Consider the following 27,347-nt stretch of genomic DNA (forward strand, 5'->3'; position numbering starts at 1 on the left):
TCTCGGAGGGGCACGCCTGGGGAAAAGCACAGCAGAAGGCAGAAAAACACCCGGCCAAACTCTCCTAGATCTTCCTGAGCTGGAAAACAGGAGTGTTAGCGATTGCACTAGACTGAATGTGATGCACAGCTGGCTTGAGAGGGAGGAAGAGACAAGAGAGAGAGAGACACTGCATTTTAAAGCGAGATATACCTGCACACGTCGCATGTATGGGTGTGGGTGTTTACATGGTCAGGAGATTGTTGGAAGGAGAGACGATGTGCAAAAGGAAACACTGGGAGGAGGTCGAGTTCTTCAGATTTCTTACCGTCCGCTGAGGCGAGAGAAGTAGCTGGCAACAGAGTGTTAGTGACAGCGGCAGCAAGTTCCTTTTTGTGCTGCGTGGAAACTAGTACAGAGAAATACAGAGAGAGCGAGAGTGCCTGTGCACTCACTCTGAAAAGGGAGAGAGGGAGGGAGGGAGTTGTGTTTCAATGAGAGCGGATAAGGGGGAGCAGCATACCCCTAATATGAAGCAGGCGCCTGGACAGCAGCCTGCACTCTCTCCATCGGGGAAGATGGAGCCCAAGTCTCTGTTCAGTCTGCATAAAGCCCTGGCTCAGCCTGTGAAGATGTGCATGTTTGATTTTCCTGTCTCCATCCTGGATGATCTGGTAAGAGAGGGACTGCAGTTGTTTCGTTCTGATTCACCTGGTGCGAGTTTGTGTCTGTGTGCATGTGTTTTCATTTAGTTCAAGTATGTACTCACCCTTTGGCTGTATTCTGCTGTTTTCGTGCATGTTGGCTTAGAGCCAGTCAGGACTTTAACTGTCGGTCCTCTATTATCCTTCGTTCACACTTCCTTGTCATTAAACGGGTGACAACTAATACAATAACGGCTTTTGGAGTTTGTCTTTCGTACGCTCAGGAGTGAGTTCTACTTTTGGCATGCGGAAGAGGATGTTGTTGCTATGTTGCCCACTGTGTTGGGTTATGTGGCGTTTTCTTTTTTTTTTTAAATGTCAGTGGCACATTTCGGACAAGGAATATGTGCCACTTTTGCTAAGTAGCTGAGGTTTTTATGTGTCAGCCCTTCTGCAGGTGTCAGTATGTGTCTTGGTTACAGATAATTCCTTTATTGCATATAATATGCTTCACTTCAGTACTGCACTGCAACTGCTTCAAGTTTTGTGAGTCATCTTGAAATGAATGTGATTCTGTTGGCCCTGTGGCTTTTGTTTTGGAGCTGTTTGAATAATTGTTAATGAATTGGGTTAATATTCATTTATTCAAAAATATGTTAAAAGTGCAGTTCATTCTGCAGTGTCTTTGCATACACCTCTCAGGCATGTTTTTCATTTCTAAATAAAAATGTATTTAGATATTTTTTGGAGGACTGAAAGTAAAATAACGTTTGGGTGATCCAACTGTAAATTCTGAAATACTTCTGAAACTCTTGAAAACAAAACCTTATTTTATTATTATTTCTTAGGAAAAAAAAATATATTGTAAAAACAAAACTGCTTTACTGCTTATTATTATATATTTTTAAAACGTTGTCTGCCAAACCAAAGGAAATTTAAGAAGGAAATGGTGTCAGAGGACCCATGCAGACCACCTTGGCTGAGTTAAGGTCAAAAAGTCTCTTAAAATATGAGATAATTGGTCATAATACATTAGTCATTAGACGATGTTAGATCAGGTTGTAAAATATCATGTGGTGCGACTCCCCCAAAATGTGTGTGTGTGTGTGTATATATATATATACAGCTTTTTTTTATACTAGCTTTTTTTATTATTATTATTATTTATGTTTTTTTTTATATTTAGATGTGCACTCGCATGTATTCACAGTGCAAGGAAAATGTAACTTTTTTGTTCCTCAATTCATTTGAATTAAATAATTTTAAAAGGTTTTCAGAACCACCTGAAACCAACATGAATAAAGAGTATTCTTCTAAGAATTTTGCACGTGTTTTCAACCAGATGTTTTTTCTTTATCATAGATGCTCACTTCCTAATTCTTACTTCAATGAATGAACACCTTAAATTGATCTCAATATCTGATCTCAATAAAAATAAAGATTCATACATGTCAATACACTTGGTACAACACATTTATTTGATTAATAATCAAAATATTTCTAGCAGTGATATTTGGCAACAATGGTATCGGGCTTGTATCCATGGCTGTCTGTACTCATTGACTGGACAGGGCTTTTGATATAGTTTCTCTTTTGGCCTTAGTCGTGAGGAGAAAGCACTTTTAAATGCCAAATTCTGAGTGTCAAAGCGCCTTAGAATTGTAATTGAGCTCCAGAGAATAAAGCAGGGCAATAAATTGAGCCACAGAATGGCGTTTCTGTGGCACTCAAGAAAGGAAAGTATGTGAGCTCTCTCTGTGAAAAAGAATCAGGGATTTACATACTACATTAGGTCAGTGAATTAAGTTTTTGACCTATTTTTGAAAAGATGTCTTCAGTACTTAAAGTTGTTGTCAGATTGCACTTCCATATTGAGAGCTGTTGTACTTTAACAACATTATTGTTTTAAGCCACATAGACATTCATTGACAAGGTATTTCCTCTTGAACATCATTATCCACCTGTGGTCTGTGTTTGTGGGTTAGGTTTTGTCATGTCTCACACATAGCCAGACCTTTGACAATCCATTGTCTTTCCTAAAAAACTTCATACCTTTCAAAAACCTAATTTCACTAACATAAAAAACTGTCATGTGAACATTTGCTCATTCACATGGTTTGATCATGTTGGAACAGAAAGTTATCACACAGGTTTTTAGTTTTGTGTGATTGCTTCACTTGCACTTTCTGTTTTGCGTGGGAATTCTTTTGAAATTCCCGGAGGCTTGCGCATTACAAATGAATCCTTGGCAACCTTGAAGGTTAATAGAAGAGCTTCAGTAGATGTTGTGGATTTCAGTGAGAGAGTTGTGTTACCGTGTTCCCTGCTTATTGATACAGCTGTTTGAGTCCACACGTGTCGGACAGGGCCAGTGTTTTGGGGTCAGCGAATGGGGAAGGAGAATTTTGCGCTTCGTATCGGTCACAAGATCGAGGATCCCTTGCAGTTTATGGTACAGACTCATTCGGGAAGGTGATGTGCTGGAAAGACCGAATTGATCAACTTGTTCAACTGATACACTGGTGTGGCTTTGGTTGTCTGTACGTGAATGATGATCTGTTCTGTGATTTGGAAGATTTAGATGAAAGAAAACAGGTAAGAAGAACTACTTAATTGTTCTCTAATACTCAGCAAATTTATAGTTAGTCTTATCAGAACTTGTTATCAGCTGATCGTATTCTATTAATGTAGTCAAAATAAATATTTTATGATTACAGTGTCATGTTTATTAATATTTAATGTTGTCGGTTGTGTTATTGGTTGATTATTGGATTATAGAAAATATTCAAAATCTGTTCCTGGATCATGCAAAGAGATTTCTTTGGAAGTTAGTAGACTGCTTCTGTAGAAATATATTGAAATAAGGAGGTAGAGTGTTTGTGTGTGGGTGTGAATGGATACCAATGAGTGACAAGTTGCTTCCTGTACCTTTTAAACCATTCTTGGCTGTGATGGTATCTTTCAGGTGTTTTCAACAGGCTGAGAAGTGTGTACCTTATCCTCTTCTTGGTCTTCCTTTATTTTTACCTAGTAAATAAATAAATAAATAAATAAAGAAAGAAAGAAAGAAAGAAAGAAAGAAAGAAAGAAAGAAAGAAAGAAAGAGTCAACTTTTCAATACATTCAAAGTAATCACTCAGAATTGATGTGCTATTAAATCTTTTTGGAGTTGTAAGACCTATTTGATTGCATTCTTTTGACAAGGTACTGGGTTGTTGTGTATCAGATTGAAAGTATGAGTATGCAAACAAGGAAAACAAATATTGCATAAGATAACTTGTTTGCAGGCTCATTACGTTTGTCCCCATTTGAAATTGTGTACTCTCAAAGTACAAGAGTTCTTTCTCAGGTTGACTCAGGTTTGAGAGGAGACTGGGTTCAGGGTGAACATTGTTTGCTAACATTTATGAGAGAGCTCTGATGGTCTTGATTCCTGATAGAAAGGAGAATGGAAAAGTTCTTCTTGATCCTATAATCATTTGATTGTGTTTGTCTGGGCAAAAGAACAAAAGAGAACAAATGAAGCTTCTCCAAAGAATTATAAACCATGCTGGTGCTAAAAGAGAACAACAAGCTGTTATATCAATCTCAGCAGAGAGCAGTGCAAATAGAGGTTGTGCAATTGAGTTCCAGCTGCGGCAGAGATAGCCTTAAGTATACATGTTACAGCAATCCCAAACTTTTGGTGCCATGGGTCATCTCTGTTAAAGAACAATACTGCATGGACATTTAGGCCCATATTTTTATATATATCTATCAAATCTGACTGGAATAATGATGCTGAAAAAAATGCAGCTTTGCCATCACAGGAATAAATAATATGTCACGACACACACACACACACACACACACACACACACACACACACACACACACACACACACACACACACACAAAGCTAAGTTCCAATAGCAGTAATTTATTTATTTGGGTAATTTATAGATTACCCTCTAGGGGAGGGAGGACCTCTAGTGGACACCAGGGAACATAAATCAGACACTGTGCATAATACAATATTCATTTTACACTGTAATATTTCACAATATTACTATATTTTTGATCCAATGAAATTAGCCATGGTGAGCATATAAGAGACCACTTTCCAAAAAAAAAAAAAAAACCCAAACAAATAATAATAATCATCTTACCTACACCAAACTCTATCTATCTATCTATCTATCTATCTATCTATCTATCTATCTATCTATCTATCTATCTATCTATCTATCTATCTATCTATCTATCTATCTATCTATCTATCTATCTATCTATCTATCTATCTATCTATCTATCTATCTATCTATCTATCTATCTATCTATCTATCTATCTATCAAAAAAAATGATTCCAATGCACCTAAAAGTGAAGTGCAAAAGCATCTTCACAGCTAGCACAGAGACTGCCGTCTGTCTTGTCAGATTTCACGATATCATCATACTGGTTACCTCAGGGAAAATGTAGTATGGGAAAGCACCAGGTGCACAGCTGCTTCTATTTCTCTCAAAACACAATTCCTCTGGGTTTGAGTTTCCTTTGGAGCTTTGCGTCATTGTTGCAGTCATGCCCGAAGAGTAAGTTACCATTATTTTCCAACAGAGGGCGCTATTAGTATGTATTAAAGTCAGGGTCGTGGCGTTGGTAAGATCCTGTGAAAATTATGTTTGGGTTGGGTGTTTTTTGGTAACTAGGCTTGTAGCTAAACACATGTTTTGAGGTTGAAACAGGAGTAACCTAAAATTTAGCATTGAAAATGTGTTAATGGCCTGGTTGAAAAGTCCAATTAGACTATTAAGAATATCTTTATTTTAGCGGCACAGGATAATCATTAAACATGAGCCCTTCCTGCACCCTTTCAGAGGTGGTACATTTTAATATATATAGGCTGTCAAATGATTAATCACATCCAAAATAAAAGTGTTTGTTTACATAATATATGTGGGGGCACTGTGTATAATTATTTTATGTATATAAAATACACACACATACATGTATATTTAAGAAAAAAATATTATTTATATATAAAATATTTATATATAATATAAATTATATATAAATCTATATACAGTATATAATATTTATTAAATATATACAAGCATAATAATTATACACAGTGCACCCACATATATTATGTAAACAAAAACTTTTATTTTGGATGTGATTAATCACAATTAATCATTTGACAATTAATCATTATATATATACACATGTACACATATAGACATGTATATATATGTATATATATATATATATATATATATATATATATATGTGTGTGTGTGTGTGTGTGTGTACATGTATATTAGTCAAAGCTGTACAATATGCTGAAAGACAATATGTTATTTATTTTAGTGTTTTTATTGTTTTGTTTAGCCTATGTGTTGCCTATTTTGTATAAACATGCCAAAAATGATATATAGACAATAGAAGAGTTAAATGCACTTATAATTATTATTGTTGTTGTTTTTATTTTATTTTTAAAAATGTATTCAATGTAATACACGTGGGCAGATTATAAAGCTCAGGTTTAAATGGGCATTTGTAAGAGTACAAATGCCCATTTAAGCCTAAGCTCTATAATGAATCATATGATAGTTTAATTGATGCCACATAATTATTACAGTTGTTCCCATCTATTTATATCCTGTTGGGTAATAATCAAGCGATTAAAAGTGATATTTTTAGCATTTTTAGTAGCGCAAAACAGAGTTTCCCGGAACATGACATCACGATTAGTCATAGAAGGGGCGGGGCCATACTCGCGCTCCTCTCGGCGAGAGGGCGGGGCCTAGCGGCTCAGATAGGGTATTCCCTTCTGTACTTCACCAGAAGTCCCGAACCTACTACAGACAGTCGTTGCTAAACCAGAAGTCTGATTAACAGAATATGGAGTTTGTTATAAAATAATAGATTGTAAACAGTGACATTCTTTCGGTTATGGTCTACATTATGGGGATGCATTCGGACGCTGTGGGTGTCAAACCGTCCCCGGATGAGCTGTTTGAGTCCAGCACATGGAGAATTAAAAACATTTGGGATGGGGTGAAGCTGGAGATCGCGGCCGGAGATGGATGTCCGGTGGTCTTAAATAGTTTTACGCATTTGGACCCTGATCTGCCTATGCTGGAGGTAATACAAAGATTTAAACGTCATAGCTCAAATCACATTCTTTCATTTAGGTTAACGTTAACTCTTATAATAATATAATTAGGCCTAGGCTATATTATTTTTTTTTTAACTAAGCTAGTTATAGTCTAGTTGGAAATGTTATTTCATTTAGCTTTGTTAATGTTAACTTCTTGTCTGAATTCTTGCTTTGAAATGAATTGTTGTTTGTTTATTTTATATTAGGTTTTTTTTACGTTTCTTCCATGTTTTCTTGGCATTTTTGCATAATAGTGTCGATGTATTTGTTACTGAACTGGCATGAGTGGGTTTTTTTCTACTTTTTCCATTTTTTCTTTCTTTTATATAAAACTTTGAGCTAGAACAGCTAGAGTAAACGTTTTCAAATACTTTTTGCTCAGTTGCAAATTGTATTGGCTTTATATTATCTATGAATTAGTCTATGCAAAGGCAGCACAGCAGCTGCATCTGAAGCAATATATTTTCCACAAAAAGACAGAATAAATACATTTACACAAATATCTTGTGCCTGAAGGCTCACACGAAGTAAACCAAAACTAATTCTCCACCATAATCTTGGCAAGAGTACGCCGTTCCCCTTTTTTTCTCCAACTTTTTTTTTCACCCTTTTTTCTCCCTTCTCTAAATTCTCCCCAAAAAGGGCTATGGAAATATAACAGTCAGATGAGATTTACGTCCCCTTTAGGCATTAAATAAAAACACATAGGCTCCCCTCAGGATGATTTAGCTATGGACATGGAAAGAAAGGTTAATACAATCAGATATTATTGTTATTATGTTATTTTGAGAGTATAACAGGGGCTGATTGTTATGATGAGATTGCCCACAATATTGCAGAGAGTCAGCTGAGAATAAATGATTATATTTAAAAACCTCTTATATAACACGTGACAGCGCATTAACTTGCCAGATGTGATGAAAGACTTTCATTATTGATTTTCTATTTGTGACTTCTTAAACTCTCAAGTGCAAAATGTTTTTCTAGGTTGTTTTTTGAAGCCAATTATTTATCACCATGGCAGTCATGCATTTTACGGTTGCTAGGTTGTTATGAGATATCTGTCTATGGTGTGCGAACAACATGTCCCCTTTTTATCTTGTCTTTTAATACAACAGCACATTATTGTGACTTCAACGGCAGTTCACACCAAAACTTGTTTACGATGTTGCAGCTTTACTATAGTCATGCACAAAAAGAAGGTTCCAGTGTGTCACCAGCTGCTGGACTAAATCTAATCGGCTCTCATTACACAATTAGTGATGGCTAAATCTCCCGTTCCACCAGCACAGCACTGGAACTCTTCTCCTTTCTCCTTTAAAGAAATCATATTTTCTTATTCATCCATTTTAATGTGAAAATAGTTGGCACTTATTGCTCCAAACCTCCAAAAAGTTGGCCCTTGGGTAACCATGAGTGATGGATGGAGTTGCAATGGTCGAATAATTTTGCTATAAATCCTTCTCTCTTATCTTGTGCTCTCTCATCCTCTTTCTTTTATGGGGTGGCTTGTGAAAAAAGAGGGGCACAACAGGCACTTATCTCTGCTTTTAAAGTGATTCAAGCTTGCAGATGGCCTGGCAAGAGCTCAACATTGGTTACATCATCCTTGAAGATCTAAACCAAAACAGCAGGATGTAAAAGTAGAAGTACGCTTGTATAATGGATCATTGGCTCAGTACATAGATCAGCTAATCTCATAATGTAACAGCTGCCATAAAGGAACCAGTGTAAGATCTTGTGTAAGAGCACTTAAATGCTGTGTTATTGTCTTGAACTGATGACTTGTACATTCACTACCTGTCAAAGTTTGGGATTAGTATGATTTTTTTAACTTGTGCTCACAAAAGCTGCATTTAACAAAAATAACAGTAAAACAAAAAAAAAGTCATTTTCTGAGATGTTATTACAATTTTAAACATAAATATAATATCAAATGTAATTTATTCCTGTGATGGCAAAGCTGTATGTTTTAGCATCATTCTCCAGTCTTCAGTGTCACATGGTCCTTCAGAAATCATTCTAATATGCTGATTTGCTGCTCGAGGAACATTTCTTATTATTATCAATGTTGCAAATATTTGTGCTGCTTGATATTTTTGTGAAAACCTTTATACTTACTAACATAATACATGTATTTACCGTCACTTTTAAACAATTGAATGCACCCTTGCTGAAAAGTATTAATAATAATAATAAAAAAAATCTTATGAGTCCAAACTTGGGTACTGGGAACGCTGGGTTATCGCTATAATACTATTTGTCATTGTTCTCCTGGGTTTGTCAAAATTGTTTACGAATTCTCCATTCTTCTTAAAGAGGCCTTTGTGTGATAGATTGAACTCAGAACGTCATAATGAGGACAGCGGAGCTGAGCTTTGATTAAGGAGGAGAACAGACAGGGGTCACATTGACACATACAGAGACGCTTTTGTCATGAAAGATCTCGTGAATGGAAATAAAGGGGTGAGAGGGAGGAACAGTGGATGTGAGAGGCAGGAAAGTTGAAAGTGGTAGAGTGAAGAGGCTGGGATACGTTGGTGAGTAAGTGTTGATGTAACGTTAAAACAATTCTATAAGGCGTAAAATACATGGGTTCAGTCATGGGTTCAGTTCACATACTGTTAAAAATGCACTGTAAAACACTTTGAATAGTGTTTTTAAACGTATCGTTCACCAAAAATTTGAAATTTTTACCAAGCTAAATTGTGACTTTACATAGGAGATGATATGAAGTGAATTTTTTAACAATATCCTGTTTGTTCAACTCTAATAAACAACAACAAAAAAGCACAATTGAAGTAGGCTATCCATCCTAATGCGCCATAGATATTCTAATCCCTTTTAAGCCACCCAACATCAATTTTGGTCATGAGACACACGGGAACAACTTTTTATGACCAGAATATACATTGATTGTGGTTTTTCATTTAGAATGTAGACAAATACAATTATTTAATGTGCAGAAATGATCAGCTCTCAGAATAATAACACCATGCATACATTCTGTGCATATCTACATCTGTGCTAATATGGAGCCGGACAGCAACCACACTCAGCAGTTCTGGGCTGCACTCAGGCGTAATTCTTTCTCCAGGGATTATAATGGAGAATTCCTTCCTTGGTTCTGCTAATCTCATTCGAAAATGCTTGAGCAGATTTCATGAAAATCTTGGCACAACCAAAACAAAGGCAAAATAGGGACAGCAACATCCTGTTATTATTAACAACATCCAAGCCAGAAAAATACTGATAAAGCCATTTATCGCATTGAAAATATTCACAGTATGCAAACAATACTGAAATGCTCATCGGAGGTTAATGATTGCAGCTCAGTGATGTTTTAACCAATGTATTGGAGAAAGTTGGTGCTCAGTAAAATATTGTTACAATCTAAAATAAAACATTTCTGTAATGTATTACCATGGTGGCAAAGCTACATTTTACTCCAAATACTCCAATTTCGCAAAATTCATCGAGTCTTCAGTGTCACATGATCCTCCAGAAATCATTCTAATATGCTGATTTGATGCTTGAGAAACATTTCTTATTATTATCATTATCATCAATAACATTTCTCATTATTATCAGTGTTGAAAACTAGTTGTGCTGCTATTTGTGGAATTTGTGCTTTTTCAGTCCTCTTTCTATTTCAGATGAATAGAAAGTTCAAATGAACAGTGTTTATTTAAAATATATTTTGTTGGAAGCAATGTAAAATTCTTTACAGTCACTTCAATGAATCCTTGCCAACTGTCATGTTATTTGTGTCACTCTCATACTTTGAACATTAAGCCTGGTAGAGGCCTGGTTAAGTCTGGAAACTTTCAAAATTAGGTGAATAAGAAGAGAAATCACCTTTATACCTTTCTTTACCTTTTTTCCACTGTCGATATTTGCAGCAGTGAATCTGGCCATCACTCCGAGCTGAGGTTTAATGTGCCGTAACCGAGTGTGCTGAAAAACCTACTGAGCAATGCCAAAATACACACTCTGCTTCGGCTGCAGCTTCGCTCGACATATCCCATCTCTCTCTTGGTTAATAATCGTACAGGACCGTGAATCTTGAGAGAACATATAAAAAGTAACCCAAATCCATAACTCTCATTACACAAATAAGCATTGTTTTGCTTCTGGCCATTACTAACAGAAAAGAGATTTGGTCCCAGCTTACAGTGGCTTAAGCAGTGATCTGTTTAGGGCTTTTATAAATATCATATTACAAGATAAAATCATTCTCAGAGACAATATTTTTCACAGCTATGCGTCATTCGCAGCCAAGGCAATAAAAGCAAACACGCTTAGGTATTCAGACAATGTTATGGCACATTATGAGGAATACGAATGAATGTTAGCCTTTTGAAGCCCGGCATATTAATGATCAACAGGAGGACACATGACGCTGAGAACAAGCAGATTGATCACTGCTGCTTCAAATTCCTTTCATCTGACCTCATTCGTTTACTTTCTCACGTTGTTTTTACGGCTGCATATAAAATGTGGTCTTGCATTTCAAATGCACTATTTTTCAGCTGTAAACACATCAGATATCAGTTGGTCTTTGTCCATTGCGACAGGTCTCAGTGTTTTTCAGCATTTCACGGCATGAGTAGCATGTTCACACAAAAGGGATCTTCGCCCGTGATGTCACGACGCGGTTACATGTGCTATGGTTGGCAGAAAAGTAATGGCCCTTTGCCGCACAGTATTATAAAGTCATAATTTAACCCAAAGATTGGGTACTGTACAGTCAGTGCATCATCTGTGTACACATCCTTATAGATTAAGGGCAAATTATTGTATTTTCTTTGATACATTTTTACGTATATGTTGACCAGTGTTATATATCAGATAATTTTGATTCAAAATATAGCCCATGGACAAATTACACCTCTATTTTACTCTAGTTGTAACAAATTTACCAGTTATCCAGCTAACACAAGTAATATTCGTAATTATGACTTATAGGCATCTAAAGATTTGTACGCCTTCATTGACTCTCTGATAAACATAGATGGCGTGTCGATGAGATACAGGTAGATGTCGCCGAATGTCAAATGTGGCCATGTGTTAGGGTTTTTGCTCCAATTCTCACTCCATATCCATATCCATATCTCCTTTTAGCTTTTTCGTACAAATAATTATCATTTTGCTGACAGAACACATAGACTGCTGCGTATGTTTTGGTTCTTTCTGCCAACCAGTTCGCGCCCATGCCCATTTCGTGACGTCACATATGACGCTGGCGAACATCCCTATTAAAATGACTTCAGTCTTTTGACTTCAGGACTTCATGTCAGTCCATGTCATGTCAAATCAATCTGTTTTGGAATACAAAAACAGGAATTGTTGATATTTAAGTCTATTTTTAACATATCTTGTTTTTCTTGATTTGTTTTAGAATGTTTATTTGTTAAAGAGGACACATAATTGGGCTTGTCCTCTAACATCTTTTAACTCCTCCCTGATTTTGACAGCAGGAATTCTGCATTGTTTTTATGTGTTCCAAGAATTGTTTGTGAAGGATGCATCTGTCAAGGAAGCTGTTACGCAGTCACTTTTCAGCACTTTTTGTCTTTTCACAGGAAACCCTGTGGCTTTAGTGGATCAGAGGCAGTTGAGAGTTTGAAAACTGTTTAATGTCTTATACCATAAGATTTTCAGCAAAAAGCAAAGCCTGTGATTAGTGCAAAACAATAATCCTCATTTTATCATACAAACATTTCCCTAGCGGCCTGTAGATATGATGTGGATTGGGAGATATCAAAGATACAGTGCTTACAGTGCTCTTATGTTGTGTCAGGCCTTTTAGGTTCAGGTGTCTGTGGTCAATCTACTGCCCACTAATGTCAAAAGAGGAAGGGGCTTCCCAGAGTGTGCATAGATTTATATAATATAAGATAACATAATGTTATAATTATATAATATGGCCACCCATCCAGGGTGTTTCCTTGCCTACAGCCCTGGATGGATATAATATAATAACATAATATAATATAACAATATATACTCTGAGATCTCCATCACCATCATTGTGATCATCAGAGGGAAATTGTCTCGCATACAGACATCGAACATCTTGAGTGTTTTACAGGTTTGCGCAACATTTCAACAGTGCTTGAAAGCAAAAGAAACTTTGTTCCTGTTTTTTTGGCCCATTGATGCACACTTCCAAAATATCACAGCAGCCATATTTGAAAGAAACTGTTATGTGGCATGTGTGTTTGTGTGTTTGTTACCATAGCTACTTCTGAGCAGAGAGCAGGGGTTGGGTTATCTTTGTTTAACCAATCTCCTGTAGAAAGCTGTTCAAAAGACCATGTACTGACTCACGCCCACACTTACACAGGATACACACCACACAAGTGGCTCTTTGCCTGAGGCAAAGCTGAAATTCTCTGGGAGTTCCCTCTTACTTTCCACAATGACGTCAGTTACAATACTTGAGTTAGTACCCTTTTTCAATTTACTGGCTGAAGGCTTTCTGAATTTAGCATTGTGTTTACTTATGGAATGAAATCATTCAGTAATATTCTTAGACATGTTTTTTATCATAATTTATGACCAACTTTTGTTGGTTGAAGAGAGAATTTAGACCTTTGCTGAATAAATCAATCTCCAGTGGCACATATTCTCGCAATGAGACTGGAGACCAACGTTTGCATCATGGTCAGGTTCATCCATGGCAACAGGTGTCAGTATACAGTCCGAGATCTCTGTCTTATCGGTCAGAGAAACTCGACTGCTTAGTGCACTGCACATTGAAGATGTGTAGTTGAAGGGCTGGGCAAGCCGTTTGACTGTGGCTGATAAAAGAGCCACACTCTAGTCTTGTGCACTTGGCGTTAAGGCTGTGTGTGGATTATTTAGTATTAAATGAGCAGTAATCCTAGACTCACCCTTAAAGCTCTTGCTTAAAGCTCTTGAGTGACCTTGCAAATTCACCAAACAAGGCAGTGAGAAGAATAGCACATTTGATTAATAATATACTATATATACTCACCTAAAGGATTATTAGAAACACCATACTAATGCTGTGTTTGACCCCCTTTCGCCTTCAGAACTGCCTTGATTCTACGTGGCATTGATTCAACAAGGTGCTGAAAGCATTCTTTAGAAATGTTGGCCCATATTGATAGGATAGCATCTTGCAGTTGATGGAGATTTGTGGGATGCACATCCAGGGCACGAAGCTCCCGTTCCACCACATCCCAAAGATGCTCTATTGGGTTGAGATCTGGTGACTGTGGGGGCCATTTTAGTACAGTGAACTCATTGTCATGTTCAAGAAACCAATTTGAAATGATTCGAGCTTTGTGACATGGTGCATTATCCTGCTGGAAGCAGCCATCAGAGGATGGGTACATGGTGGCCATAAATGGATGGACATGGTCAGAAACAATGCTCAGGTAGGCCGTGGCATTTAAACGATGCCCAATTGGCACTAAGGGGCCTAAATTGTGCCAAGAAAACATCCCCCACACCATTACACCACCACCACCAGCCTGCACAGTGGTAACAAGGCATGATGGATCCATGTTCTCATTCTGTTTACACATCTGAATGTCTCAACAGAAATCAAGACTCATCAGACCAGGCAACATTTTTCCAGTCTTCAACTGTCCAATTTTGGAGAGCTCTTGCAAATTGTAGCCTCTTTTTCCTATTTGTAGCCTATTTGCCCATCCGGTCAAGGTTGTGCATGTTGTGGCTTCACAAATGCTTTGCTGCATACCTCGGTTGTAACGAGTTATGTCGGTTAAAGTTGCTCTTCTATCAGCTTGAATCAGTCGGCCCATTCTCCTCTGACCTCTAGCATCAACAAGGCATTTTCGTCCACAGGACTGCTGCATACGGAATGTTTTTCCCTTTTCACACCATTCTTTATAAACCCTAGAAATGGTTGTGCATGAAAATCCCAGTAACTGAACAGATTGTGAAATACTCAGACCGGCCCGTCTGGCACCCAACAACCATGCCATGCTCAAAATTGCTTAAATCACCTTGACATTTTCTCAGTTTTTTTCTTCTGATCACATAATCAAATAATTTATCAAATAACTTAAAAAGCTGTCCATTATATATAAAAAACTGACCCTGTCCGGATGATACAAGGTTTTGTGATTTGTGATATTGTTCCTTAAATAGGCCTATATATAATTTATGTACAGTACCAGTGTTCAAAAGTTTGGGGTAAGACTTTTTTCAGCAAGGGTGCATTCAATTGATCAAAAGTGACCATAAAGACATTTATAATGTTACAAAAGATTTATATTTCAAATAAAGTTAAAAATGTATCATGGTTTCCACAAAAATATGAAGCAGTACAACTGTTTTCAACATTGATGAATGATGATAATAAGTAATGTTTCTTGAGCACCAAATCAGCATATTAGTATGATTTCTGACGGATCACGTGACACTGAAGACTAGTGTAATGACTGCTGAATATTCAGCTTTGCCATCACAAGCATAAAGTACATTTTAAAATATATTCAAATAGAGGATATGTATGTATATGAAATAGAAGAATGTCTGATAAGGATACAAGGACCAGAATATTCAGTCCTTCTTCCCTCTTTTATCTGTAGAGCTCAGTTCAGGAGATCGGAGAGGAGGTCGAGGACGGAGCCATCTATACCATCACGCTCCGAAAGGTGCAACTCCACCAGACGGCCAGTAAGGGGCAGCGATGGCTGGGCGTGGAGACAGACTCCGCCCTCAGTTTGTACGAGACCTGCAAGGGTCGGACCATGAAGGCTGGCACGCTGGAGAAACTGGTGGAGTACATGGTTTTGGCCTTCAAAGGGAAGGACTATACATATGTCACTATTTTCCTCTGCACATACCGAGCTTTCGCCACCACCAAACAAGTGCTGGACCTGCTGCTTAACAGGTAAACGTGTCATCAATCCCTAGTGCTTTTAGAAATATTAAATCATACACTACAATATGACCTACAATGCATTGTTATCTATCTTAGGTATGCCAAACTGCATGATCAGCCAGTCTCAGGCAAGCCAAAACTCTCCTTAGAGGACCACACAGAACTTAAAAAGTAAGTCTTTGTGTTGTTCAACTGAACCCATTTTTTAGCATATCTGGTATCAGTCGATGTTTATCTGTCATATTACTTGAAAATAATATAATTGGCTTATCTGTATTTTAATATGGGTGCAACTTTAATTTGATGCGCTCGACAGTTCAGTCTCATCTATCCTGGGTGCATGGTTGGATCAGTATTCTGAGGATTTCTGGAGCCCTCCCGACCATGGATGCCTGCAGAGCCTCATATCCTACTTGAAACTCAACTTCTCTGGATCGGACCTGGAGAGACGAGCCCATAACCTGCTGGAACACTTCCAGCAACGGCAACAGTCAGAGGTTGAGCTTGAAGGTACAATTTCTCTAAGTGACTGAATATTTCACGTGAATGAAAAATGGTCTTTCAAACTGAACTTCTCTTATTCTTTTTCAGGTGATCTGTGCACCTTCCCCTTCGCCACACCAGAGGAGAGCAGCTTGGAGGATGAATTCTCCCCCTCATACTTCATGTCCTTCAGTCCTGCCCTTGTCGCTGAGCAGTTAACGGTCATGGATGCGGTAAGAAGACATCAAGATTTTGTCAATCTGTCTTAATGGCAAAAGTCTAAGTAGAGAGCTGATTGGGATAAGGTTAGAGATTAATGTGGAGTTGGGAAACTGAAGTAAGAATAAGGACTGTACTGTACTCATTACTTTTCCAAGTCATCAAATAAATGAAAGTGTAAATAAAGTTGTCCTGCAAAACATTTTTCATAGTAAATCGAATTAAGCGGGTGAATACGACTGAACTCATTGTGTTTCACAGGAGCTGTTTAAGAGGGTTGTTCCCTACCATTGTTTGGGTGGCATATGGTCCCAGCGGGATAAGAAGGGCAAAGAGCACCTGGCACCTACCATCCGTGCCACTGTTGCTCAGTTCAACAGCGTGACCAACTGTGTGATTGCCACCTGCTTGGACAACAGGTCTCTCAGACCCTTTCAAAGAGCGAAGCGCATTGAACACTGGATAGAAGTGGCCAGGGTGAGACACTTACACAAATTATGATTACTGAGACAGATTATCGATTAATAAAGACTTATCCTGGCAAAAGCCTGGTCCTTGCCCAGTTATGATTATATATAATCCTATGACCTCAAAACACTTATAGTGCATGATTTGTAAAACAATTCAAATTTTTTTAACAAGCTTCATATGAATGGCCTTTCTGATGTAGTAAACTTGTGGTTCATGAACATCTGTTTGTTTATCTTCAGAAATGTCGTATCCTGAAGAGCTTCTCCTCTCTGAAAGCCATCTTGTCCGCCTTGCAGAGTAATGCCATCCATAGGCTGAGGAGGACCTGGGAGGATGTGTCTCGGTAAGAGTCTGACTGGATTTCTGTCAGCAATGATAAGCCAGAGTAAACGCTAACACTTTAGCATTAGCATTAGCATTATCCACTGATTAATTGTAGCATTTCTTGCTTCTAGACCTCTAGATAAAGCTGAAACAGTTAAGACTTTTTTATAGTGGGGAATTTGGAGATGGAGTAGCTGAGGAGATTTAATGCTAGTTATTTACAGACTGTGTTTGGATTTCACATAGGTGTAATCCCAGATAGCAAACTGACATTGAATCAACGTGGAAATATGACATTGAAACAACGTTGATCTGACATTGTTTTGCTCATCGAATTAACGTTGAACCAACGTCAGACGCGTCATTCTTTCAAAACTAACGGAAAATCAACTTGAAATCAACGCGTTGTTTCAACGTTATGAAAGCAAACCAATTTTCGATTTTCATTTAGCTTTGAAGAATGCCGCGTCTGACGTTGGTTCAACGTTAATTCGATGAGCAAAATCAACGTTGTTTCAATGTCATGAGAGACGTCGTTTCCACGTTGATTCAATGTCAGTTTGCTGTCTGGGAATAGATTATGACTCAAGCTGTTTTCTTCTGCTTACAGGGAAAGCTATCGTACTTTCCAAGAGCTTTCTGAAATCTTCTCAGATGACAACAATTACTCCCTCAGCAGAGAGCTTCTCATTAAGGTGAGTAAGTTGTTGCTTTGCAAGTGTACATTAGCACACCCAAATATGCATAAATTAAGACTTTACAATTAAGTCCTATTAGTTCACATTAGCTAATGCATTAACTAACAATGAGCTACATACATTTTTACAGTATTTATTCATCATTGTTTTCACTATGTATTCACTATTTATTGTTCATGCTTGTTCAGTTTATTAACATGAACAGAAACAACATTTGATTTTAATATTTTATTTAATTTAATTAACAAGGTTGATCAATTCTTTCGAATCATTTTTCATTGTTAATTCATGTTAACGGATATAGTTAACTAATGTTTGTATTTTTAACAATTACATTTGCTGAAAATGTGCCCAAAATAATAAGCTTAATTGGGGATAGTATGGATCCATTTTCAAAAGAACAAGCATAAAATAACATGAAAAGTATATTTACAGTTTGTGAATTAGAAAATGATTTCTTTCACTTTTTAATTTGTTTTGTAAAATCATTCATTTGTTTTAATATAATACTGTTTTGATCCATTTGCAATGGTTACTATTTTTCATAATGTGATATTTGGTGACCCGCAAACATCATAGTTATTATTAATAATAATGATAGTCTTTGGAACTCAAGCTACAACATTTTATTTTATGGAAAATATCAATTAAAATTTGAATAATATTTTGACCACTGAACTAGGAAATGTCCCCGGTTTCCTTTTCATAAATCTAGCCACCTTACGTTGGCAGTCACATGTTCAAACACCAAGCATTTTTCAAATTTCTAAAAGTGTACTATAAGCCACCAACGTTTGCTCTATCTGTTGCTGGGGGAAGACAGGATGTGGTAACATCAGCTTGTCACAGTCATTTCAGCATCTGTAAAGCTGTTTCCATAGCAGCCACAGGGTAAACAGAAAATCCATTAATGTTAAAAGCATTATGAAACTTTGAAAAGAGAGAATTTTGAACAGTAATTTTTTCCTCAGAAAGAAAATGTATTATGTATTGTCCTGAAGAAAATGTATCAGACCAAATCATCGTATTAGAAAGAGTTCTGAAGGATCATGTGACTCTCAAGAAGGGTGTAATGATGCTTTACCAATACACTTTTTAAAAACATTCAAATAGAAAACAGTCATTTTAAATTGTAATAATATTTCACAATATTGCCGTTTTTTTTTTTTTTTTTTTTTGGATCAAACAAATACAACTTGGTAATAAGCATAGGAGACTTTTTTTCAAAAACAAAAAAAAATCTGAATGTTCATGAATATTCTCTGAAAATAAGTTTTATCTAACACAATTGTACTCCTCAAGTTAATGTATCTTGTTTCAATGGTGGTTTATTTAACTTAAGAGAACAGATGAATACTATTCAATTTCATCACAACCTTGTTGTGGCAACCTGACGTTCCATGACACGCAAATGTAACTCAGAAAGTGCGGGGACTAAAAATACTTTGAGTTGTGTTGATGTTATCTAGATATCTCCACCGCAGAAGTAACTTTCGGAACTTGCCTTGAAAATAGCTGACCTCAATAGAAAGAAACCAAGCATGATGAAAGCTTTCCTTTCCGTACATTCAGCAATATCCTTGGTATGTGCGTTGGGGCTGCTGTTCATTAGGAGGGAATTCCTGGGATGAGGTCATAGGCCGCCAAAGGGTTTCCCCAGGGTGTTGGCTGGCACTATCTCTAAACACCATACAGTTAAACTCCCCGTCCATTCTACGTCATGATATATCATGGCAGTGCAGTCTTAAGATTCCACTTTGACATCCTTATCTGCCTTCAGGTTATACTGCTTGCTAATATTGCGTCAATGCAAATGCTTTCCCTTTTGAAACTCAGAATGATGATGTGAAACTAATATTTTGCAGGAGGGCACCTCCAAATCCGCCATCATCGAGATTAACCACAAAGGAGCACAGAGAAGACACCAGCAGCAAAGAGACATGGTATGTACAGGCATAAATATCACATTATTGGAATTGTTATTAAGCTACAGCGCCCTCTTATGGTTAAAACGGGTCAAATATTCAGTTTGGTTTGAATTAAACTATATGTTTAATTATCTCTTCTTCTAACTGTTGTTTAGGGTGTCGTGCAAGGAACTATTCCATACCTTGGCACTTTTCTGACTGACCTAGTTATGTTGGATACTGCTATGAAAGACCATCTTGAGGTGAGGGGGACATAGATCCGTGAAATATTCTTGTAATTGGAAAATATTCCGTCTTATAATTTCTGGTTGTTGTTGTTTTGTTTTTTTTCAGGTTGGGCTGATCAACTTTGAGAAGAGAAGGAAGGTGAGTCTTTGTGCACAGGAATTATATTTTATAAAATGCCTAATTCTATGCCTGGATGCTGATTGATCAATACAATGTTCCAGCCATGCTAACTAACCTGTCTAACCTACATCTTATTGCGGAAGGATGAATTTGCTATAATATATTCTATTAAAATATGTCCTCAATATTTTAAATGTTTTTAAAAGCAGTTTAATATAAATAAAGGCATAGTTAAAAGCCATTGTTATATCCACAGTATTGCATGGCCTTTTAAACCTTATTGGTTAAGTAAAGGCTGGACTAAAGGTCCATTTACACTCACAATTCTATGAGAATAGGGAAGTCCACACTACAACTATAACGATAACGACACAGAAGAATGATTTTTGCCAGCTGATCAATGACAAAAACATTAACAGCCAATCAGAATCCACCTGAGTTTAAAAATCTTGGTGATTTAAAGCAGCAGACAACATAACTGCACCACACGCTAATAATAAACAGGATCTTATCATCTGATGATGTTTACGCTAATATAGTTAGTTATACTTATCGTTGTTGGTGTTAACAGGTCTTATGTGGTGTTGGGAGCAATGCATTACTAAGTAATTACTTTAATTCAATTACTTTTTAATTTAATTAATTACTAATTTTTCAGTAACTTATTTACAGTTACTTCTGATGTAATTGTATTCGACTATAGAACAATTTTATAGGGGATTTGATTAAAAAAAATGTACGTCTAATGTTAAAATGTATGTTTCTAATGTAACTTTCACCCTTTAAATACTTTAGAATTAAATTAAAAGAGCAGTTTTGTGTCTAACCTAACCTATTGTTCAACTGGTCGAGGTTGATATGGGATTTAGAAAGTATTACTTATTACCAAGTAATGCTAACACTGTTGAAGATGTACAAAGTAATTAGGAACTAGTAATGAATTATTTTTTATAGTAACTTGCCTAACACTGCATAAATGCATGCACAACTAAAATGCATTCATATTTAAGTAAAATGAATCAAAATAAACAAAGTGCATTATTTTGTTTATTCTTTTAGGAATTTGAAGTGATCGCTCAGATCAAGTTGCTGCAGCTGACCTGCAATTATTACAACTTCGCCAGGAACCAGCGCTTCACTGACTGGTTCAAGAGAGTGGAGAAACTTACAGAGACTGAGAGGTGAGAAAGAAAAAAAAGTAAATGTGAAGGATATGAAAACCAATGATTTGAGAGATATATAATAGAAATAATAATTTAGGATATTTTATATTCTTAATATCTATGGTGTCTTTTCTGTTTCAGCTACTCTATGTCCTGTGATATCGAGCCGCCTTCTGAGTCGGTGGGCAAAAAGAACGGGGGCATCATCAAACGCATGAGCGAGGAGTCGGGTTACAGCAGTGCAGGGACGTCACACTCAAAGTCCTTCGAGCAACCTCGCTTAAGCCAGTTCAAAGAGAGCTTCAAAGATGGAGCAGATTCCCTCAGCCTCACCTCAGTGGGATCCAGCGGCTCAGACGCAGAGGAGACGAGTCTCAGTCTGCTGAACTCCCCAGAATCAGGGAGTCAGAGAGTAAGGCCATATTATTGTTTATTTACCTTGGTATGCTTGTATAGATTTAGATATAGACAATTATGCAAATGTTGGCAATGATGCATGATATAGCAGTACCAAAACGATTAGCAATCGAGATGAAAGATTATAGGTATCAGCCGATGTTGAATAGCAAATTGCGAATGCTAATTTCCCTTAGTTTTACATTTACATTCCATCAAAAACTATATAGTTATAAAACAGTCATGTGAAATTATTCATACTCTGACATTCATGTTCAAAAACGCTAATAACTTACATAAAACACTGTTTAATGTAATCTCTTGCGAATCTCAAAACGAATGTTCAAAATCTGTTATTCATACTGTACCTTATAATAATCCCTAAATTCACTTGAATTCAACATTTAAAAGGGCTGTTTTTAGCTTTAAGTGTTTTATTTTCAACCTATTTAGACTAAATAGAATGGAATTTTATTTATTTATTTATAAATGAATTAAATAATTAACCTGACGACTGATTCTTTCTCCAGACATCCACACCAACTGTGAAACATTCTACATCAACCTCAGATACAGGGGAGCTTATGTCTTATACCTCTTCCAAGGTATTTGCATTTTCTTGGACGTATTTTATCATTTCAACTGAATTATTATATATTTATTTATGAGCTTTAAACGTATTCACTATTTTCCAGCTCTGGGAGTCGTCCACCCCTTCGTCTTTGGATGCTTCTGTATCAGGTTTGGGTTTGGAGTCTGGCTGCAGCAGCTCCACCTCCTCTTCATCTTCCTCATCCTCAGTGTCCGCCTCCATTGGACAGGCCTTCCACTTCCACAAACGGTCGGTCTCTGGTGTCTCTGACTACTCGTCTCTGTCCCTGCCTCTGTACAACCAGCAGGTGAACGACTGCTGCATCATCAGAGTCAGCCTTGACACGGACAACGGCAACATGTACAAGAGCATCCTGGTGAGTGAGAGACATTACGGAGATAAGTGATGAAGGAATGTTGGGGATGTGGTAGTAAAGTTAATCTCAATGATCATGTTTTTCAGGTGACTAGCCAGGACAAAACCCCTGGTGTCATTAGGAAAGCCATGGTCAAGCACAACCTGGACAATGACAAGGCTGAAGACTATGAACTATTTCAGAGGGTCTCAAAGCATAAAGGTAAAAACTTGAAACAGGGAAGTTGGGACGGGAAATATCAAAGGGCTTGTTTTTTTTTTTAGGGATATATTGGCACATTATCAGGTAATATTTGGTTTTTAATCTATCAGTTTCTGATATTTTTTTATATTTAATTATACAAGCTAATTTTCCTTGTTTTTATATTTAAATGACCTTCGCCATCATCTAACACTCTCTTAAAGTTATCTTTAAAAACAACAATAATTTATTAACACTGTAAAATTTGAGATTTAGCAAATCTCAAAATAAAAATCTATTTTTCAAACTATACATTATAATGTTATGATGCTCTAAATTCACTTGTAGGTATTAAAATGATGAACTTTTACTATTTAAAATAAAATATTTAAAACGACTTTATATAATTAATAATATGTTATATTTATTTTATATAAAATTGTTTTCAAATAAATGTTTTACATTTTAATATTAGCCATTTATTGGTTATGAGCCACAAAATGAATTGCTATTTGCTATTTCTAGTTGATGGCTGGTGATATTTGCTCATTCTAAATGATGTCCAATTTCTAGGAGAAAGAAAGACTGTAGTTTTAAATGTGTTCATCTGCTAAAGGTTTAGTCACCTTTTAGGAGTACATAAGCATTTAAATAGCTTCAAATCAAACGCATATTTACTGAAAGCTGCAAAACTCTGACTCTGATGGGATTTTCAATGTTCAAATTAAGCTTGTAAACATTTCTAACCATATTTTGTTTTTACCCCACAGAACTCAGAATCCCAGATAACGGAAACGTTTTCTACGCCATGAACTCATCTGCCAACTACGACTTCTTGTTGAGGAAGCGCGGTGCCCCCAAAACCTGCCGCTCGAAGAGCTCCCCAAGCCTGACTCTACCACGCATGAAGCAGAAAGGCTTCAAAATACCCAAGGGCTTGTTCTGAAAGCACTCTTCTGAGTTCAACCAGCCTGAAACTGTTGAAGATTATCAAGAGTCACTTTAATATCCCACCACAGTATTATCTGGGTATTTTATCCAGTGGATTGCGTTATTGAGCAGCTTGTTTCTTACAGGAAGCTATGCCTGTGTTTCCTGTCCCTACGGACAATGCGACAGGCACAGGAGGAACACTGTGGATCTTACAAGGTTTGCCTTAAGACTGCACATGAGAGGCACAGTGTGTGTGGGAAGCATTAACCAAATGCCGTCATTCATGCATGAGCACACTAAACAAAAACATTTCAAGCACTTTAGAACGGTCCTTAAAGCAAGACATTTGTGGAGAGCGGATGTGGTCCTTGGTCCTTTTCAAATTCAAAGTGGGGTTTCTTTTTGATTCCCCTTTAAACAGGTTCTCCCTTTGGACTCTTGCAAAATTTGCTATCACAGTCTCTCAGAAATTAGGACATGGCAAGATTACAGTATTACTTATACAATGCAAACTATGTAAAGTGTACAGTTTTTTGTTTTCTTTTTGTTCTTTTACATGACTGATTTGACTGTTGCTGTTGCCAGTTTAGCTTGCCTGTTTTCCCAGAACTCATCACAACCCGAAATTTACCTTTCCGGCAATAATCGAGACTGGAGGATTCTCTATTGACTGCCTAGTGACTTGGTTACCTTCATGAGAAGGCTGTGACAGTCACAATTGAGCATGAGGAGATGACAGGTCTAAGGTGCAGGATTTACGCTTTTATTTATGGTTATTTAATAACCATAAATAATGTTATTAATGCATATAGAGTTCAAATGTCGTCATCCGTGTCTTAGAAAGATATCAATGCCAAAGCCGTTCTCTTTTATTTGCAGCTGGCCTCTCTCTGTGTTTCACATAATAGAACGCTGTATCTTTACAGAAAAGCTTTTTTGTACCAAACACTGTGAGTGGCTTCACCCTGCTAAGCCTTTTTGCATTGTGATCTATATCCATGAGTGCTTTCTTACCATGTGGTCTAGTATGATGAGCAGAAAATTTGAGGGGATTTTGTTCGCATCAGGAGAGATGTACAGATGTGTCTGCTCAGCCAGAGGTTGAATGTTAGTGTGAGTGTGTGCGTTTCGAGGGAAATTATAGAGAGGAATTTATATTCTAATATGATGAAAGAAGTTTACCAAATGTTGGTGCTTTTCTGCTAATATGCCAACTATAGAACTGAACTGGAACAAAATATAGATTGTGCTTTATTTATGATTTATGAAAAGATCGAAATGCATGGAGAAAATATATGCCAATAGTGATGATTCCACTGTTATAAATATCTCCTTGTCAAAACATGCTGTCAGGAAGATGCAAACATGAATTAAAATGTTACTGCCTGCAGCTTGTCACTCGACTACACGTGCCATATCCAGACTTGATTTTGTATTTGGTTGCTTTTGTCCCCCTTTTTTACCCTTTTGTATGTCTGAATCTAACTCTGAATGTTAATGTCAAAGTTTGAATGTTGAACTCCAGTTGGTGCCATTTCCCCATTTTTATTTATTTCTATGTTTTATAATTGTTTTATTTATAATTTTACTGTTGTAAAGATAAATTAATAAATGCACCTTTGTATGTACAAATGAGCACTACATTTTTTTTAAAACTTACAAATAAATGTGGTGGTGCTAAGAGCCCAATACTGTCTCTGTGTTTATTTATTTCACCTATTTAAGCCACATGTCTCATATACAGACATCAAATCTGTGGGATCCAAAGTCTGAGACCACAAGGAAAATGCTTTTTATTAAAAAATAATAATTTGGAATATTCTGAAATTTCGCAATATTGTTCTCCTGTATGATTTTGAGCATATGTTCCAAAGAGAGTATTGTGAATCTTGAAAGTAAAAAAAATAATATTTTTTTACAAAGAGAGCTTGTATGATCAATATTACAAATTTGCCTTTTTGATTAGTGTCCTACAAATTGTGTAGGATAACAACATTGCTGTAAAAAAGTAGTTTTTTTTCTAAGCTATAAATAGTTGTATAAATGTATGTATAAATATAAATGTATAAATATAATTTGGCTTCACATTTCGCTAAGGTCATGGTCTTTTAAAACTTTAAATGTCATAAAAGCTTGTGGTCTCGCGGGATCTTTAAATTTAAATCAGGTGTCCGGTTTGTTTGATCAGGTGTCCGGTTTGTTTGTCTCTGTTTTTCTTTGTAGGCTGTTCTAGGCTGTTCTCCATTTTTGCACTGATGTTTAAGTCTCATGGCCCTCTATCAGAATCCAGAGTTTTGAGAAGATTGGAGAAACTTAATTTTTCACCCGAAAAAAAAAAAACACGAAAGGGGTACCACTGTCGTTTTTTTTTTTCGGGTCGAATTTTTCAGTTTCGATATCTTAGCTCTAGAAGGGTCTAGAGTCTCCATTTTTGCACTCAGGTCTAAGTCTCATGACCCTCTATCAGAATCCAGAGTTTTGAGAAGATTGGAGAAACTTAATTTTTCGCCCAAAAAAAAAAACGTAAGGGGTGCCACTGTCGTTTTTTTTTTTTGGGTCGAATTTTTGAGTTTCAATATCTCAGCTCTGGAAGGGATTAGAGCCTCCATTTTTGCAGTCAGGTTTAAGTCTCATGGCCCTGTATCAGAATCCAGAGTTTTGAGAAGATTGGAGAACCTTAATTTTTCGCCCCAAAAAAACCCCGTAAGGGGTACCACTGTCGTTTTTTTTTTTTCGGTTCGAAATTTTGAGTTTCGATATCTCAGCTCTGGAAGGGTCTAGAGCCTCCATTTTTGCTCTCAGGTCTAAGTCTCATGGCCCTCTATCAGAATCCAGAGTTTTGGGAAGATTGGAGAAACTTAATTTTTCGCCCCAAAAAAAACAAAACGTAAGGGGTACCACTGTCGTTTTTTTTTTTCGGGCCGAATTTTGAGTTTCGATATCTCAGCTCTGGAAGGGGCTAGAGCCTCCATTTTTGCACTCAGGTCTAAGTCTCATGGCCCTCTATCAGAATCCAGAGTTTTGGGAAGATTGGAGAAACTTAATTTTTCGCCCAAAAAAAAAAAACGTAAGGGGTACCACTGTCGTTTTTTTTTTTCGGGCCGAATTTATGAGTTTCGATATCTCAGCTCTGGAAGGGGCTAGAGCCTCCATTTTTGCACTCAGGTCTAAGTCTCATGGCCCTCTATCAGAATCCAGAGTTTTGGGAAGATTGGAGAAACTTAATTTTTCGCCCAAAAAAAAAACGTAAGGGGTACCACTGTCGTTTTTTTTTCGGGCCGAATTTTTGAGTTTCGATATCTCAGCTCTGGAAGGGGCTAGAGCCTCCATTTTTGCACTCAGGTCTAAGTCTCATGGCCCTCTATCAGAATCCAGAGTTTTGGGAAGATTGGAGAAACTTAATTTTTCGCCCAAAAAAAAAAACGTAAGGGGTACCACTGTCATTTTTTTTTTCGGGCCGAATTTTTGAGTTTCGATATCTCAGCTCTGGAAGGGGCTAGAGCCTCCATTTTTGCACTCAGGTCTAAGTCTCATGGCCCTCTATCAGAATCCAGAGTTTTGGGAAGATTGGAGAAACTTAATTTT

General features: G+C 36.9%; 1 protein-coding gene and 1 long non-coding RNA gene across 3 annotated transcripts in view; one reads left to right on the forward strand and one right to left on the reverse strand.

Annotated features, from left to right (window-relative positions):
* The first annotated feature begins 467 nt into the window (after positions 1–467).
* ralgdsa (ral guanine nucleotide dissociation stimulator a) lies at positions 468–25,451 on the forward strand. Of its 2 annotated transcripts, none has more exons than XM_039680353.2 (17): positions 468–653; positions 15,356–15,660; positions 15,748–15,822; positions 15,968–16,161; positions 16,243–16,367; positions 16,615–16,830; positions 17,064–17,167; positions 17,759–17,843; positions 19,712–19,789; positions 19,930–20,016; positions 20,108–20,140; positions 21,182–21,303; positions 21,427–21,697; positions 22,212–22,286; positions 22,377–22,649; positions 22,736–22,850; positions 23,600–25,451. In XM_039680353.2, the coding sequence occupies exons 1-17, from the start codon at positions 474–476 to the stop codon at positions 23,773–23,775; spliced, it is 2,514 nt and encodes an 837-aa protein (XP_039536287.2). In that variant the 5' UTR covers positions 468–473; the 3' UTR covers positions 23,776–25,451. The 2 variants fall into 2 exon arrangements, with proteins under 2 accessions (XP_039536287.2, XP_039536278.2); XM_039680344.2 differs by lacking the exon at positions 468–653 and adding an exon at positions 6,440–6,748.
* LOC148973716 (uncharacterized) overlaps positions 22,329–27,347 on the reverse strand; it is a 99,763-nt gene continuing 94,744 nt past the window's right edge. The window contains exon 2 of the long non-coding RNA XR_016146503.1: positions 22,329–22,646. This is a non-coding gene — a long non-coding RNA (uncharacterized LOC148973716). The remainder of the gene's footprint in view (positions 22,647–27,347) is intronic.

Source organism: Pimephales promelas, chromosome 14 (genome assembly GCF_988280905.1).
Source record: "Pimephales promelas chromosome 14, fPimPro1.hap1.1, whole genome shotgun sequence".
Lineage (NCBI taxonomy): Eukaryota > Metazoa > Chordata > Actinopteri > Cypriniformes > Leuciscidae > Pimephales > Pimephales promelas.

What these genes read in the sequence shown, in the direction of transcription:
- ralgdsa (XM_039680344.2), top strand. Translation starts at nt 6,557, where the DNA reads ATGGTCTACATTATGGGGATGCATTCGGACGCTGTGGGTGTCAAACCG. An exon ending in CTGATCTGCCTATGCTGGAG is followed by an intron (nt 6,749 to 15,355) that starts GTAATACAAAGA and finishes TTTTATCTGTAG; the next exon opens with AGCTCAGTTCAGGAGATCGG. An exon ending in CAGAATCAGGGAGTCAGAGA is followed by an intron (nt 21,698 to 22,211) that starts GTAAGGCCATAT and finishes TTCTTTCTCCAG; the next exon opens with ACATCCACACCAACTGTGAA.